Source organism: Hipposideros armiger, unplaced genomic scaffold, assembly GCF_001890085.2.
Source record: "Hipposideros armiger isolate ML-2016 unplaced genomic scaffold, ASM189008v1 scaffold_95, whole genome shotgun sequence".
Classification (NCBI taxonomy): Eukaryota; Metazoa; Chordata; class Mammalia; order Chiroptera; family Hipposideridae; genus Hipposideros; species Hipposideros armiger.
The window spans coordinates 2,591,143-2,608,290 of NW_017731445.1; the positions used below are offsets into that span (position 1 = coordinate 2,591,143).

A 17,148-nucleotide genomic window follows, 5' to 3' on the forward strand; every position below is an offset into this window, starting at 1 on the left:
GTTACATTTAGAGTCCACATTTTATAAATAAGGAACCAGAGCATCAGAAAGGTTAACAGATTGACGCACAAAATGATACAGCTATTTAATGGTGCAGTTAGGACTAATGGTGGGTGTAGTCAGGACTGGAAACAGGCCACTCTATCAAGTTCTATGCTAAGGATGGCCAAGCAGATGTTCAGGCTTCTCAGTTCTACCAATGCTCACCTTCACCTGGGCCTCCTTGCTGATAGAGACAGCCATGCTTGTTTTCAAGTGCCTTAGGGCACACAGATGCAGGTTTAGAGACAGAAACCTGAACCCCCTGCCCCTCAGTTACCTACTGCTACGTGCTGGAGGAAGCAGGCCTGCGTGATGATACCATGCAGATAGTGATGTCAAACATCCCACAGTGGTCAAGTCAGCAGAGAGGATGACCCTGACCTTCTGGCCTTCCTCTCTCGCACCCTCGGGGGTACCAGAAGCTGGTGCGATCGGCATGATCAAAATCACCGTCCTAAGCTACACACCTATATTTACCTGTGCTCCCTGCACCTTCCCGAACAACTCTAAGCTATTTTGTTTGATTTTGTACTTTTCTCCAGGCCTGGGGCATTCCTGGGTCTTAGCGCCTCCTTTTTAATCCTACTCTACCTTGAGGAGTCTTTTTAAGATCTTCCACAATCACCATATCTATCAGCCAAAGTCAATTTTCCCTTTCAGTTCCCTCAAAGAAGTGGTTACTAAGCTTTTTTGAAGGCATTCCCTAATCAGGAAGACATGTTCAATAAAGCACATCTTCTGAGTACACACCTCTATATTTATTTATAAATTATATGCATGTGCTCACGTTGTCTCAAGACAAGTTACTTTTAGGGTACGAGTAAAGGCAACTGATTTCTACCCATATTTCAAGGAGCCAATATGATGACATCTAATTTTTTTTTTTTTTTTTGCCAATTCCTATCCAAGTACCCCATGATGTGGCTGATAAAAACCCACACTAGGAACAGAAGAGGCAGGAGACTGCTTTCTCATTGTTCACCTGTTCTTGTTTTCAACCTGTAGAATCTTTTTAAGCCCTTCGTCCATTATGGGGGCTGGGTTATTAGTTCAGTTAAAATCAGATCCTAAATTATTTTATCTGGGTACAGGGAAACCCACAATGCCTCACAATAGGAACCTGGCTGTGAGGCTGAGTGGACTTTCAGATGCCTGAGTAGTGTGCGAAAACCTAGTCTAACCCGGGCGTGTAATTAACTTTCCAATGTGCACACTACATGGGTACCAGTGTCCATCTGTGTTAAATATCAATAAGATTTAATTTTTTTTATCTGTAAGAGAAGAATTAATATAAATGGAAGTTCTAAAATCTTTCTGCACCCCAACGGACTGCTAGTAAGTACCTCTCTTCCCAAGTGCACACTCCTGAGTGTGTGCTCTGAGACCCCTGCCCTAAAACGTGCATGAATGCCTGGATTGTTCATCCCGATGTCACCTTTGGGTGATGTCACCTTTCACTGTCACGCCACTGTTCAGTGTGAGTAGATCTTGTCTCCACACCAAGTCTGTTGACCAATCATATGATGCCTCCTATTTCTGGTGTAGCTCCTGCCCCAGCCTGAGTGCGTATAGTGCATAGGACAGGCCATCAGAGCTATGTGTCAGGACAGACAACAACTCTAAAGTAGACACACAGACCAACAGTGAAGAGGCGAAGGAAGTTTCTGTGATAATCATGCCACTTGAAACTCTTGGATCTGACTTCGCCCTCCAAAAATGTGATGGCACCTGATTAGAGCATGAACATGAGAGTTCCTCAAAATGTGCTGGTGTTGTAGGAAATGAAACCTATGACCCTTTAATAGGGATGATTCCCCAACAAGTCAGGTTTGTGAAAGCTTCTGGGGCTTTTTCTGTTCAGATTATATGTGTAACTGAGGTGCCGACCTCATGTACATGGTAATTATCTCCTAAGAATTCTTCTGTTAGTAAAAGATCAAACTGGCCCCTACGAGGAGCCAAATCAGGTGATTATACCATCCCCGGGTCTCCTCCCATCAAACCCTGTAGAAGTATTCAAGCTTTATTCATAGTTTCTGCCTGAGTACTATTCTTCACTTATAATTCCCCTTCCAAAAGGATGTATTATTGGAACAATGAAGCTAGACTACTGTGTGTGATATATTACCACTTTCTGAATAGAGATTTCCACACAATAAGATGAAATGTATGCAAGTCACAGGTTCTGGGATCTACAAGTATAGCATATGGGAGGAACAAAATAATGATTAATTATATCAATTATTCCAAGTTTTTACATAATGAGTATAGAAGTTGCCCATTTAAACAAAGCCTTTTGGTTGTTTTATATAAATCGTATCAAAATCAGGATGGATTTTAGGTAGCGCAGCCTCTAGTTAACCTCAGACATTATCTATGTATTGTAGTCTATGTAGACATCAGTATCTACACAGCCCATTGCAAATACAGTTGGTTCTTTTTTTTTTTTTTAAAGATTTTTATTGGGGAGTTGGGGGGATGGGAACAGTGCTGGGGAATTGGGGGAAGGGAAACAGACAAGTTACTGTCCTTTTGTTCTTCAGTCTAGTTGTGGAGGACATTGCTTCACTGGTCCAAGTTGGCACCATCATTGCACTCTTCCCTGGCGAAATAGATCAGTCGCCGGCTTCTGGACGGCCACTCACGCTGGCTGCTGGCTACATATGGTAGCCCATAGCAACCCACTGCCACAAGGGCTGCAGCCTATCCCGTTGCCATAGGCGGGGACTCACGGCAGCCCAGCTCCAGGTTGAGCTGTTGTTCAGCATTTTAGCTGTGGAGGGCAGTGTCACTGGCCCTCATATGTGGGATCCGAGCGGGGGCCCTCTGGCATCCCAAGCCAGTTCTTAACCATCACGCCACTCGGCCAGCCCAGTTCTTTTTTTTTTTAAATTGTTTCTCTATTATATGAATTAACAAAAGGGAGAGTAAGCAAAGACACAAATGGGAGCCAAACCGTAAAATCATTTTTTATTTAGCTTAAGTTGGGTTTTACATAATCCTTTTTCTACTAATCGTCCTTCTTCCCTGAGTGTAAGGAACGGCTTTTATGCCAGCAGCTAGGCGGTGGTGTTGGGGGAGGTGGGTACAGTACATTCCCTTGTTCATTAGGTGTTTCATTAGACTTACAAAATTATTAACTACCCATTGATTAAAACTAATTTTCATTAAATACTCATTCATTAACACTAATTTTTCCATGAAGTAGAGCTGTATTTCTCAAACTGTGGCCCTTACATTCCTGCTTTAGTTTCATTTGACGAAACAGATTCCTGAGGTCTCTCCAACTATACGAAATAGAATTTCTGGGGCTAGGATTGAAATTTTGTGTTTTTAAGTGGTTTTTTCCTACCATAAAAGTCAACAATAAAAAAAGAAACAACCCAATAAAGAAAAACAGGCAAAAGATTTGAGCACCGCAGCATCAAAGAAGACAGATGGAGGCCACATAAGCACATGAAAAGATGCCCAACATCATTTGACATTAGAGAAGTGCAAATTAAAGTTACAAGATATTAGTATACACGTATTGAAGTGGCTACAAATGTTAAAAAACTGACGATACCCGATGAGTACTGTTGAGAAATTAGAGGAAGTGGATGCTCATACATTGCTGGGGGGACTACAAAATAGTTCCGACAGCTCAGGAAACAATTCAGAAATTTTTTATAAAGTTATGTATACGTTTACCATAGGACCAAGCAACCCTACTCCCAGTGAAATGGAAACCTATGTTCATATAAAAACCTGTACACAATGATTAGTGCAGCTCTATCCACAATCATCAAAAACTAGAAATAACCCAATGTCCCTCAACCACATGAGTAAAGCAACTAAGGTGCATCCAGGTAATAGAATACTATTCAACAATAAAAATGAACCAACTATTGATGCATGCAACAACTTTGATGAATGTCAAACACACTATGCTGAGGGAAAGAAACCGGATGCAAAAGGTCTGATGAGACAGGCTGTCTGAGTCCCTTCATAGGGCATTCTGGAAAAGACAAAGCTATAGGGATGGAGGACAGATTAATGGTTGCACGAGGCTAAGGGTAGACGAAAAAGCAGTAGCACCAGGGAATTTTTTGGGAGGGAAAACTGGGAAACTGAATAGCCCTGTATTTTAACTGTGGGTGTGGTTAACATAACTATGCAGCTATCAAAACTTCTAGAAATATATGTCCAAAGAGGAAATTTTATTATACGTAAACTAAAAAATAAATTCTGCACCCTCCCTAAAAAAATCAATAAAAAAAAATAAATTAAAAAACACTTCCCTACCTGATTCCTTTTCAAGAAAACATTTGAGAATTATTGGTAAGGAATATTTATAGTTAGCTTCATTCTGCCTGGTTTCTTTACACAGGCACAGAGACATCACGTTGTTTGTGGCTATAAGCAAACTGTGGCCGAAGAAAACATCCTTACCCCCAAGGATGACACTTAAATGGCCAATTTTCCCCTGGTACAAAAAAATCCTCATGAAGCAGAAAAAGTAGAGAATAACCATTGCCAAAGCACATCAATAAGGCCACATAGGGCCGGCCAAGTGGTGCATTGGTTAAGAGCTGGCTTGGGACGTCAGAGGGTCCCGGTTCGGATCCCACATATGCAGGCCAGTGACACTGCCCTCTACAGCTAAGATGCTGAACAACAGCTCAACCTGGAGCTGGGATGCCGTTAGTCGCCAGCGATGGCGTAGGCTGCAGCCCCTGCTGCAGTAGGTTGCCATGGGCTACTGTGTGTAGCCAGCAGCCAGTGTGAGTGGCCCTCAAGCCGCCGTGAGTGGCCGTCCAGAAGCCGGCGACTGATCTGCCTCACCCGGGAAGAGCGCAATGATGGTGCCAACTTGGGCCAGTGAAACAACGTCCTCCACAACTATACTGAAGAACAAAATGACAGCAACTTGTCTGTTCCCCTTCCCCCAATTCCCCAATAAAAATCTTAAAAAAAATAAACAAATAAAAGAAATAAGGCCACATACCCATGCAAAGTGATTAGTCCCCCCCACTGGCCATGAGAGGGTCATGGGGACAGAAATCAGAAATGTGGGAGGGTCACCGAAAGAGCAAGGATGAGACAACAGTGAGAAGTCAACAGGAGAGCAGGACCCTCCATTAATAGTTAGAAACAGCAACATGAATAGAAAATAAAGACTACGGTAGCAGCAGCTGTCACTAGTTGAGTGCTTATTATGTGCCAGGCCCAGTAGTATGACTACTACCATCTGTCTACTTCTCTCAACAATTCTGTGAAGCAGGTATTATTTATTTTCTAGCTCACTGATAACACTGAGACCCAATGGATTCACTGCCTTGCCCAAGTTCACGCAGTTAATAGGACAGAGAGAATGCCATGGGGACTCTGGTCTACTCTGATGGCAGAACCTATGATTTCCACTCCACCAAGCTGCCTCCAGGAAAAGGTAGCTGCTTATCCATAGATGATATATCACATACAGGGTATTTAATATACCGCAACTACCATGCTCTGAGTATTAAAGAGTACAAGGAGGGCCGGCCGAGTGGCGCAATGGTTAAGAGCTGGCTTGGGACGCCAGAGGGCCCCGGTTCGGATCCCACATATGAGGGCCAGTGACACTGCCCTCTACAGCTAAGATGCTGAACAACAGCTCAACCTGGAGCTGGGCTGCCGTGAGTCGCCGGAGATGACGTAGGCTGCAGCCCCTGTGGCAGTGGGTTGCCATGGGCTACCGTGTGTAGCCAGCAGCCAGCGTGAGCGGCCAGCAGCTGCTGTGAGCAGCCGTCTAGAAGCCGGCGACTGATCTGCCTCGCCTGGGAAGAGCGCAATGATGGTGCCAACTTGGGCCAGTGAAACAACGTCCTCCACAACTATACTGAAGAACAAAATGACAGCAACTTGTCTGTTCCCCTTCCCCCAATTTCCCAGCGCTGTTCCCATCCCCCCAATTCCCCAATAAAAAATCTTAAAAAAAAAAGAGTATAAGGAGACATACTTTATCACAGGAGACATACTCTTGAAAATCTAAATCTTAATTTTTTTTTTAAGTTTACTAGTATTCAGGAAGCTCTCTTGTGGAAAGAACTATGAAATAAATACTTTAGTAAAGAATTCCTTTGTGATATAACTGATCACCCCATACTTTTTATGCTGTGAAAGTTTGGGTTTTGTATAATGGGTTTTCTTAAAACAGGGCACACTTTCAACTTGTAATGCATTTGTAAAAATCTATCTCTATTAGCCTGTCATGGAACAAATAAACAATATTAAGGAGTTTTATGGAATGAATAAAGGAAGGACTTTAGTAAATTGCTTTTTATTTTATACCTCTCCTAAAGAAACAAAAGGAAGTATGGGACAAATTAAAATCTTTACCATTCCAACTGCAAACTTGTAGGATCTCAGTAACAGTATGCTGGGAAGTAGCTCAAGGCAGCCAGCCACGTGACCACTGTAACCACTTCCTCTGTTTCGCTATCAGTAACTAAACTCCATATTTAACGGAAAGGGGGTTACCCAAAGATGCCAAGACCAACAGTATTCAATCCCCAAGATGCATTCACTAGCAAAGTAAATAAATGTTTAGGCTTTTGCTGGAATAAGCATGCTATAATAACCATGTTTGTTTTTAATTTTTTTTCAACTGTTAATGAACAGGGGATTAGGGAACAAAATTCTCTCTCAGCAAAATGATCAAATTGTGCACACTATTTGCCAACTCCCACTTAAAGAACAGGATGAAACAATCTGTCCAAAAAATAGAGTCATTACACAGAAAAACACAATGATGCAAAATAACACATTTCAGAATGGGCTCATCTAAAGAGAAAACGCAAATCGAAATATCTCATGTTACAAATAGTATACAATGCCAAACAATCTATCTTTAAGAGAATAAAACTTAGAACTCAAATGTATGGAGTTCCAAAATATGATCAGAAACATTAAACACATACCCAAATCCAATCAAAAAAATGTGGAGCTAATGGCTCAAGAGACATTCTAAAACACTGAAAGCTCAATGTCCAAGAAGCAATCTGAAAAACAGTCTCTCAAAATGTTCACAGGAACTTAATTTTTATGGTGTGGGACAAAAAAACATTCTCAAGAATAATTAGATGATGGATCTATAATTCGCAGAAACTCTATTTTTGATTTACTGTCTGAATGATGACGTCACAAGCATCAAATATTTAAATTTCCAGTTCTAGCCAACTTGGCAAATGTTTATTTTACTAGGCCCTTTGGTAATGATCTAAGTCCCAAACTCAAATCCTTATTTGGCTCACAGAACACTTCTTGTGGCACCTGCAGGCTAAATTCAATGAGGTTCGTAATTTAAAAAAATAATAATCTAAAGTTAAAATGCAATATTAATTAATGTAAGGCTAAGTTGCTGTAAATTAAAGATAAAATGTAATGAGACTCAATGAATTTGGTAATCTTATAAAATCTGCCCAAAGCTTTTAGAAACCAGGCTGAATCTACACTAAATCCTCTAGCTTCTATCAAACAAAATAGTGCTTTAAGGTATTTCCAAGATACCTGTAACTAAAACACAAGCCTGCTGTTTTAGAAACACAATTTCAGGTACAGGTACTTCAACTATATTGGCAGGGGAAAAACGTACAACTTTTGCATTTGCAACATACCTTTTCTGGAAGCTGGGATTCAACTTCTTTCTTCAGTCTCCTCAGTAAAAATGGTCTCAACACCTTATGTAGACGTCTGATGATCAATATGGTTTCTTCTTCATTTAAGTCCACCTACAAGACAATCATAGATGAATTTAATTTTTTTAAAAAACGGATGTTTCATGTAATAACGCTTTGTGTTGCATTTATTACTCATTTCAATATATGATTGAAATTTTACATGTATTAAGTCCAGGTTTATACCTGGTCACGTACTCAGAGCTCTCTTCCCACCTGCCTACCAGGTGGTAATAAAATCGCCTCTAAATGGATGTTTGTCTTAATACTGAGTTTGTGGAAAAGGGCTCATAAGCTACCACTTTTATATCAGTAGAGTCAACAGCTCAGAATTTTATGGGATACAATTGGCAATAAAGACTGACTGAAGACAGATAGAACACAAGTAAAGGGGCAATAGTTAACGTGTTCTTATTTAAATTGAAGCATTAACTTAGGCTCTTTGTCTCAGATGCAAAAATATACCAAGGGGACAAGGTTTGAACACGAAATGGAAACGAGTAGATCCAATGTATGTAGGTGGGTTTCTAAGCCCCATTACCTCACTCTTCCATTTTTCTGCCCTGATCTTGTTCAAATTTAGTCATATTTATAAAATCCTCTGCTTTCTTTCACCTTCTTCTGTTAACCTCTAGCGGGCAGAGCTGATTGACTTTATCTTCTACAAATGGGCAAGCCAATTAATTACTGAGAAAAGGCCAATGACCTCAAAATTAAAGGGCTAAATAGTTCCAACAGAAATTTCCCTAAAACATTCTTAGTGGCTTTTCACTCCTATACTTAAGAAATCACTAAAAGGACATGTACCCATTTCTTTTCTTACAATGGCCCATGTCTTCCTTTTAGAAACGAGTTCTAAGAGAAGAGAGATAGTAGGAGAAAGGATAATAAGAAATTTGAAAATGGCTACTCCAGGATTTGAAAGGTATTTATGTACAAATAAAAAACTGAGGTTCACACTAAAATCTAAAAAAAAAAAGTGTACAGGAAATTTACGTAAAGTAGCTCAGTTTTACACACAAACTTTCTATAAAAATAGTTTAGAGGGAAGCCTGTTTGTAACAAGGAAATATTTGTTTTATGGTGTGTGTCCTGCTGGTTGAGTTGATCAGGTTAAACTGATTCAATAAATAACCCTACATTCATCCTCGCTGTGGCCCATAGGTAGCAGTTAAGCATTCCACCATTGTGAACATTCTCTGGTGGCCTGATGAACATACTGGCAAAAGACAAAGGAATTAGGACGCTCCACACATCACTAGATCCATTTTCTTCAGAGGGGAAAACACCCTGAAATGATAACATAGCAACTCACTAATTAGCTTTGTAAAGTAACATTGTATTGTAAACCACCCCGTAGGTTTTCTGTCGCTCTTATGTTCTCAGCTTTAGGTCTTTTCATTCAATTTAATTGTCATTCAGTGGAAAAAACAAAAGTTAGCCCAGTACCCTTTCTCCAGTCATGGCAAATGGAGCGTTAAACCACTGTTCGAATGTGCTGCAGCTCTTAAAAATTGTGGGCAGGAGGAAGTTGAGGAGGGCCCAGAGTTCTGGGAGCTTATTCTGCAGTGGGGTCCCCGTCAAGAGGATCCTCCTGGGGGCCACGTAGTGAGTGTTCAAGACCTGAGTCAGCTTGCAGTGGTGATTCTTCATTCGGTGGCCTTCATCCACGATCATGTATTTCCACCGAATCTGTAACGTAAGAGGAAGGACCAACATGTGGTGAGCAGAGGACAACAACAACTATTTCCAACAGGCAAGTGATGGAGTGGAAAACCAAAGAACCCATGGTTGATACAAGCTATGGTGCGAGTCTCCTTAGGATAAAAGAACCTCACCAGTCTGTTTCCCACACCTGATAACATCATGTAATACAGTATATAATAATGAGAAGTTAAAGCAACAATGTTCCTTACAGGCCATGTAACTGCAAATCACCCTTTCACAAAGGAGGACACCTGGGCCCAGAATGGAACGGTTGGGGGGCCAGGACTAGCGCCTGTGATTCCCAATCCAGTACTCCTTCTGTTAACACTGTATCATGACAGCTGCCCCAGATTTAATGGTCACGCTACCTCTGCTCCTCTCCACTTGAAGTGGAATTTAATGGCTGATTTTTCCAATATTACCTATAGCTGAGATACTCTAGCTTTGTGCCTTCTTCTCTGTTACGCTAGCTGACTACTGCCCTTTTGGGCTTGGCTCACTGCTCTTTTTTTTAAAATTTGAACTAGTTGCTAACATTTAAAAGTTAGAATATTTCACATAAAAAGCTGTACATCCAGCTTCTTTTAAAAAATCCTGGCAACTGGACTCTCTCAGTTCACACATACTCCTTACCTGCCAAGCCCTTACCTGCCAGGTCTAGGACCCCTGTTTTAAGATATCTAAAATGAAATAACATACTCACCGGCAGGGAGGGCAATGCTAAAACACCATTCCTCTATTAATGCTAAACCTTCAGAATTACACAAAATATACTCCCACAGCACGACTATCACTTCCGAAGTTAAGAAGGACCATATGTCACAATCTTCCTTCCAAAGTCTACAAACAGTCCTCTTCCTTTGTCACATTTTACCCTTCAGTCCAATTCAAGGTCACTGTTCTCAGTTTCTTAAAGTGAGAACAATGAGGAATGTTCCCCTAAGCCTATCCATTCCCTACAAAATAGCGGCTATGGCCAAGAAAAGCATCTGGTGCTCAGATGTCCCTGCATCCTGCTGCGAAGCTCCCAGGGAGAGGAGGGAGATGGGCAAAGGATTCCATACAGTCCTCTACTTCCTCATTAGAAGCATCAGGAAAGTCAGGGGAAAACAAAATCATCAGCCAGGCTGGGATGTTCAGGTAAAAGAAATCACCAGAGTTTTGTGTTTTTTTTCTTCTTCTACCACCTCTAAGCAAGTGTTTAAGAATAATTAAATTGTATGATCAACTGTCCTAAACTTACCAACAGCACGAAAAGAGGCCAGCAGATAAAATGTACTTAAATAAATCATCTAAATCTATTTTCCTGCCTAATTTGGCTTATGAAGTAATAAGCAAGGAATCAGAGGCCTTAGATTTTTGCTAGTGGATCTACAACTAATTAGGTCTTCCACTTGGAAAAAAAATTACTACCCTCTTCTATAGCTTCACTCCTCCGGTAACAAATACAAGCAATACATCTCGTTACCAGGCATCTCCAATGAATTTTGAAATAAATATGCATAAGACACAATGTAAATTTGTTTTAAAGGATCTCAAATGTATAAACACATTTTGATAGTAATACTGAAAACACATCATTTTTGACACTGCCAAATTCATCTCTGAGCATGAGGAACAGGAATACAGCATTGTTGCCAGTGCCACCTCAATTATTAAACCTCCCCTGGGAGCACGTTTCCTTTATGTTATTTCCTGTGATGCCATGAAGGGAACACTCAGTCCCCAGAGCAGAGGTTTAGTGCGGAGATAGAACAAACCCCAGAAATGAGGATTCTGTTCAATTCTGGCCATAACTTAGTTTCAGATTATAGTGCTTTCAAAACACCACAGGGCAAAAGAAATTACTAAAGAAAAAAAAATTAAGTTTTCATACTGGCTCCGTGAAAGAAACTACTTCCATCATTCTACATGAACATATTAGGAGGCAAGACGATATAAATGGAAAAAAAATTTATATTTTATAGCTAAAGGACAACTTAGGACATACAAATTAGGAGACATGTAGGTTGCAGGCAAAAAAAAAAACCCCACCAAAAACAAACCTCTTTCCCAGTGCCAACTAGTCATAGAAACAGCCCACAGTAATTTGAACAATAATAGCCCATTATTTTACCAGGAAAAACCTAAAACAGGGATAGCAGAAAAGCTGCAGCTCAGAGAAATGTCCATATGGAGAAGGTGATACGAAGAGGTGCCTACTCATCTTTGGAGAGACAAAGGCACAAAAGGAATGAAGTTTCGCTACTGACAATAACCCAAGGCAACAAACACAATTATTTCTTCCACAGCGCATTCAGGGCTGCTGGTCAGAAAAAGAGTTGCAGAAAGGAACCCAGGTGAATTTTTTTTTTTGAGAGACGTAAGCTCATTAACTATGAGAGGATAGGTTAAGAGCCCCAGGATCAATGACACACACCAAAAAAATAATATGCATAAAATTAAAACCTATGACCGAAATGTATCTGACTCAGAAAAAAAAAATGAGAGCAAGAGAGAGGAGAGAGAGAAGCCATTTAATGATCATATTATACTAGTAAGTATAATTTGAGGAATACTTTACACTCTGGTGCAGTGGTCCATAATTAGAGATAAAAGAATGTTTTTAAACATACCTTTGCCAGAATGTGCTTGTCTTTTATAATGTACTCATAAGTAGTCAAAAGGACATTGAATTTGCCACTCCGTAGCTGGGGGACAAGGGAGCGACGCATGGCAGGGGTGCCCTGAAGAAAGAAAGAAAAAACATTATATATCCCAATGGAAGTATGTGTGCATTATTTCTCACTATTCAGAGCCTAATGGAGCCCAAACACGTGACTAGAGATTGCACATATATGCACGATCATATACAGAATGCATTATCCATGAAGAAAGTGCTCAGCGAAATCGCACAGGTCTAGACACTTTTCAGACTCTTATAGAGAGGCTTTCCCACCAAAAATTGAGGGGAAAGAGAGAAAAGGAAATTACAGTGACCTCGAGCTAGCAGAGAACCTGCTGCTCTGCTGAAAGGCTCCATTTCTATGGGAGCCTGCAGCCGGCAGCCTGGGCACCTGGGTAATTGCCTAACTTTGCAGGAACAGTAGGCCCGGCAGCACCAACAGTGAGCCAGTCAGCAGCACGCAGAATGTGTGGTATTTGTCATTTGTATTACTCTCATCAGAAACCTCGCAATATGATAATTAACAATTTTCTTCTGCATTTCACTATCTGAAAGTAATTATGGTTTATTACAGTAATCTTCTCGGGATGATTAACTCTCCTGTTTAGTACATGATGTACATGACAAAACTTTACAACCAAATACAGTTCACAGATGTGCATATGGAATGAAGAAAACAGGGTCTATTTTTTGCTTTTCCACGTTTATATATAAATACAGCATTCCAAACCTTGTAAGAAATTTTCACCACAGAAGGAGCCCATTTGTCAAATTCATATGTCCAGTTAGAAAGAGTCCTATAAAACAAACAGGAAAAAAAAAAGACATTTGTATAAAAGTCAGTGGTTAAAAAGATGTTCTTATTTATGTGCAGGCCTCACCTTGAAAGGGGCTAGAGACTATAAAATATCTCAACTACATATTTATGTTAAAGGTGTGGGAATAACAGATAATTTAGAAATAAGCTGCCACAAAGCATGACAAGTTTGTTGTGGGCTCATAAAAAAAATCTCATAAGAAAAAAAAATTAAAGAATGCATTAATATAGAAGGCAAAAAACAACCCCCTAAATTTTAATATAGTATTATAAAATAGCAATTGCCAAAGTGATTTGATGAGTCTTTAAAAACAGCCATATACGTTCAGAGAACAGTTGAGTCAGGAAAAAGAAATTACAAATGCACATGAAAATATTAAATAAATCTGTCAAGAGGGAGCAGGGGAAGAAATAATGAATGCCTTTTTAAAAAAATCCCTGAAAGCATCACCATAATGTACAAGTCAGAACATGTAAACTAGAGATAAAAATCAAAATACATATTGAAAACATAGACAAAATGCAAAGAATATCTAAATACTATGGATTCAGATAATACAGATTAAAAGGGTCTGCAAATAGTCCTCCTATAGAAAAAGATGTGAAGAAAATATTAAAACAGAACCTTTATTTTTTCCTCAAGTTCCAAGTTTATATTAGCACTGAGATCCTATCAGTGATTAAAACTGCAACCAAATACCCACAGCCAGAGACACTACACGCAGGGAAGGAGGCTGTGAATAGGTCTTCCTTCTCTCTGGAGTGTCCACTAAAGAGCTACAAAGAACAATGCAATAGGCGGGACACTGGGAACTTCACGGTGAACAGCAAAGACCTGTCCTTACAAAGCAGCAAAATCGCTGAAAATAAATTGCACATATTGAAGGACATTTAACACAAAATTCATAGTTAGGATTTTTACTTAGATTCTGCTTTAAAAGATACAATGAAGGAAGATTTCAGGATATATAGTCTTTTAAATATAGGTAACCTTTTAGAAATGGAACAAGGAAAAAAAATCAAAGAAATCTTTAAAAAAAAAAAAAAATCAAGACCTTTCCCCTTTGTGAGCCACTTACAGAGCGATGAGGAATAAGGCCCGCTGTACAGTGTGTAGGCTTTGTGGACCGCAATGCTAATTAATGGCTGATAAAATCACCTGGTCCAGAGCTGAAATAGTCAACCACAGAGGCTGGGAGTGGGGTTGGGGGGGGTGGGAAACAAAAACCTAAATCCAGACTTCTTGCTGCTGGTAGCCCCACTACATGCTACAATTCTGCCTTAAAGGTAAAACAAGGACAAGCTACTAATAGGGCACTCGACAACAGTCAGAAAGACAACTGCAGAATAAATGCCTTTACTTACGAAAGGGGAACAATGATGAGATAGGGGCCATTGAGTCTTTTGTGCTCCATCAGATAAGTGATAAGTGCAATGGTCTGTATGGTCTTTCCCAGCCCCATTTCATCAGCCAAGATTCCGTTCAAATTGTTATTATACAGGGAAACCATCCATTCCAGGCCCTGGAGCTGAAATGAAGAGTAATTGCTTCAATTATTGAAGATCTGCACAGGTAATTAATACTAATACAACTCAAGTGAGGCTGTGACTTCTTAACTCCTCAGTGCTATAGGTTGGATTTCCCACAGTAGGAAAGCAGGGGAAGCACCAACACAAAAAGAACTTAAAATATGAGCCTGTAATCATCCCTGCTGCTTGGCAGGTGCTGAGTGTTAATCAGATTTAGAAATGATGGGCTGAAGCATACTGGTGGGATTTTAAGCAGCTTTGCTGCTCATCCCTACTTAGCATTTCACAGTATATGACATTCTAGAATTATTATAAATGAAGAAAACCCAAACCAAAGCCCATTCCAACCACTCCAAGAACAAAAAGCCAATGTGAGGATTAAAGACAAATAAAACCAGGAGGCAGGTTTGGCTCACAGATCCGGATCATTAGAAATAGCCTTCCTCTGGCAGAGTTCCACTGGCAAAGGAGCGCCCCCCTCCAGGGCGGGATCCCCTCAGGGAGGAAGTGGGGTGACCAGGGAGCCAGAGCTCGCTGCTGGGCGCACAGGAGGGCATTTCCTGGTGGCAAGAAACCTCCCAGGCAGCAGTGTGGGCACTCCCCAAGGGCTAGCACACTGGAGTTGACTGCCTGGAAACATGCCCCACGTATTTGTAAAGCACAAAAGCACTGCACCAGAGATGCAGCTTTAGGTTCCCTGTGTTAAGTACAAAAAATGTGGATGAAAATATGAAGTTGTTAAACCTCCCTCTCCCAACCACCAATTCCCTTCCACCATCATAGCACAAATGCCGGGTTTAGGCTCAATTATATATATATATATACATAAATATTAAAGTCAATTTAGCATGCTAATAAAGTTATACTTAGGGAAATGTTCACTGGAATAAGTTTTATGTAAAAACAAAGTGAGTGATTCATTTATTTTAAACTTTATGAAATGATTATTCCGTGCAAGGGACCATATACTGTACATGGGTACCTAGGTGTGTCAGATGCATAGCTCCTCCCTTCAGAAGCTTGCTATCAAAGAGGAGAAAACAAGCCATTCACATATAATATCACATGCACCAAGAAATGGCTGGCAGTGCCAATGTCCTACGTATAAAATTGTATTGGCCAGAGTTTTTCTGAGGGAGAGCACTGCAATGGTTTGAAGAAATACTTTCACATGCCATATGCAGTTTCTGTGCCACGTAAGACTCCAAGTCATCCTAAAGGGTTCTGCAGAACAACAGCAACACCAAGAGATTGGGGAAAAACGGGAAGAGCCTTTGAGAAAATGGACAGAAGATGGAGAGGGGAAGTGAGGAAATGACTGGGAGCCCTAACTGGTGGTTAAGATGAGCGGGGTGCCTGTGACATGACCCCGAGATCACTGGGCCTTTAGGAAAGCAGCTAAATGCCAGAAACATGTGAACATTTGGTTGTAGTGAATTCTTCTCTAAAATGAAAATTGGCAAACGAGCTGAATTTTGCATCTGTGTTATCCCACATAAAACAGAAGCAGAAACTGGCAGCAGAAGGGACTAGAAATTGATGAATATTGTGGGAAGTGATTTGGACTTTCCTAGACAGTGGGTTTGGAGGGGTTGGGTATTGAACCAAGCTTACATGGCTTTCCAGGAAGTAACAGGAAGGCCTTAGCTACATCAGAGTTAAATAACTATTAACAATACAAAAACTTGTCAAGGAGCAAAAAGATAGAAAGCTTACTCATGGACAGGGTGATCCAAGAAGGCTTTGACCTACAACTGGAATTGTGAGAAGTGGAAATAATCTCATCGGTCAGATATAGGTGATCAGCGTCCAGGAAGAAGGAACTTTATGAGAAAAAAGCCCCAGAGGACGTATAGAGCAAGGAGTGTTCTGGGATCTACTGCAGCCCAGTGCAGGGAGAAAGGCAGAGCGTTCACATGTGGAAGCAGCGCAGATAGGTTTGAAAAGACAGTGATAAAGAGTGCTTAAAGGGGAGGCCGGGTGGCTCAGTTGGTTAGAGCACGAGCTCTGAGCAACAGGGTTGCTGGTTCGATTCCCACATGGGCCAGTGAGCTGCGCCCTCTGCAACTAGACTGAAGACAACGACTTGAGCTGAGCTGCCGGTGGCGGCCGGATGGCTCAGTTGGTTAGAGTGCGTGCTCTTAATAACAAGGTTGCCGGCTGGACTCCCGCATGGGATGATGGGCTGCGGCCCCCACAACTAGATTGAACACGGTGACTGGACTTGGAGGTGAGCTGCGCCCTCCACAACTAAGATCGAAGGACAACAATCTGACTTGGAGCTGATGGGTCCTGGGAAAAACACACTGTTCCCCAATAAAGTAAAAAAAAAAAAAAAAGTGCTTAATAAGGTGGTGGATGGCAGCAGAAATAAATGGGGCATTAAGTTATTCATGAATGATCCAAAGACTGCATCTCCCATACGCAGACATACAAAAACTTATTAGAACATACTACATACTATGAGTTAACATCTACGTCAGGTAGACCAAATAAGATGACCACCACTTGGAACCTCATGAAAGTAGCATGGTCTCTGGAGAAAACATGACCTTATTGCAGCCAGAGCAGTGATTGTCAAAAGTGTGCTCCAGGGACTCCTGGGGGTCCTCAGACCCCAGGAGATCCTCAAGGCCAAACGATTTTCATAATAACACTAGGGCGTTATTTACCTTTTATATCGTATTGAC

At 40.8% G+C, this 17,148-nt stretch overlaps 1 protein-coding gene across 1 annotated transcript in view; it reads right to left on the bottom strand.

The window, feature by feature from the left end:
- Positions 1-17,148, bottom strand: part of LOC109384480 (probable global transcription activator SNF2L2) — a 65,468-nt gene that overhangs the window by 19,277 nt on the left and 29,043 nt on the right. The window contains exons 11-15 of the mRNA XM_019645883.1: positions 14,294-14,457; positions 12,842-12,908; positions 12,062-12,172; positions 9,189-9,431; positions 7,680-7,793 (exon numbers count right to left, since the gene is read on the bottom strand). Coding sequence (XP_019501428.1) covers positions 7,680-7,793; positions 9,189-9,431; positions 12,062-12,172; positions 12,842-12,908; positions 14,294-14,457 — 699 coding nt within the window. The remainder of the gene's footprint in view (positions 1-7,679; positions 7,794-9,188; positions 9,432-12,061; positions 12,173-12,841; positions 12,909-14,293; positions 14,458-17,148) is intronic.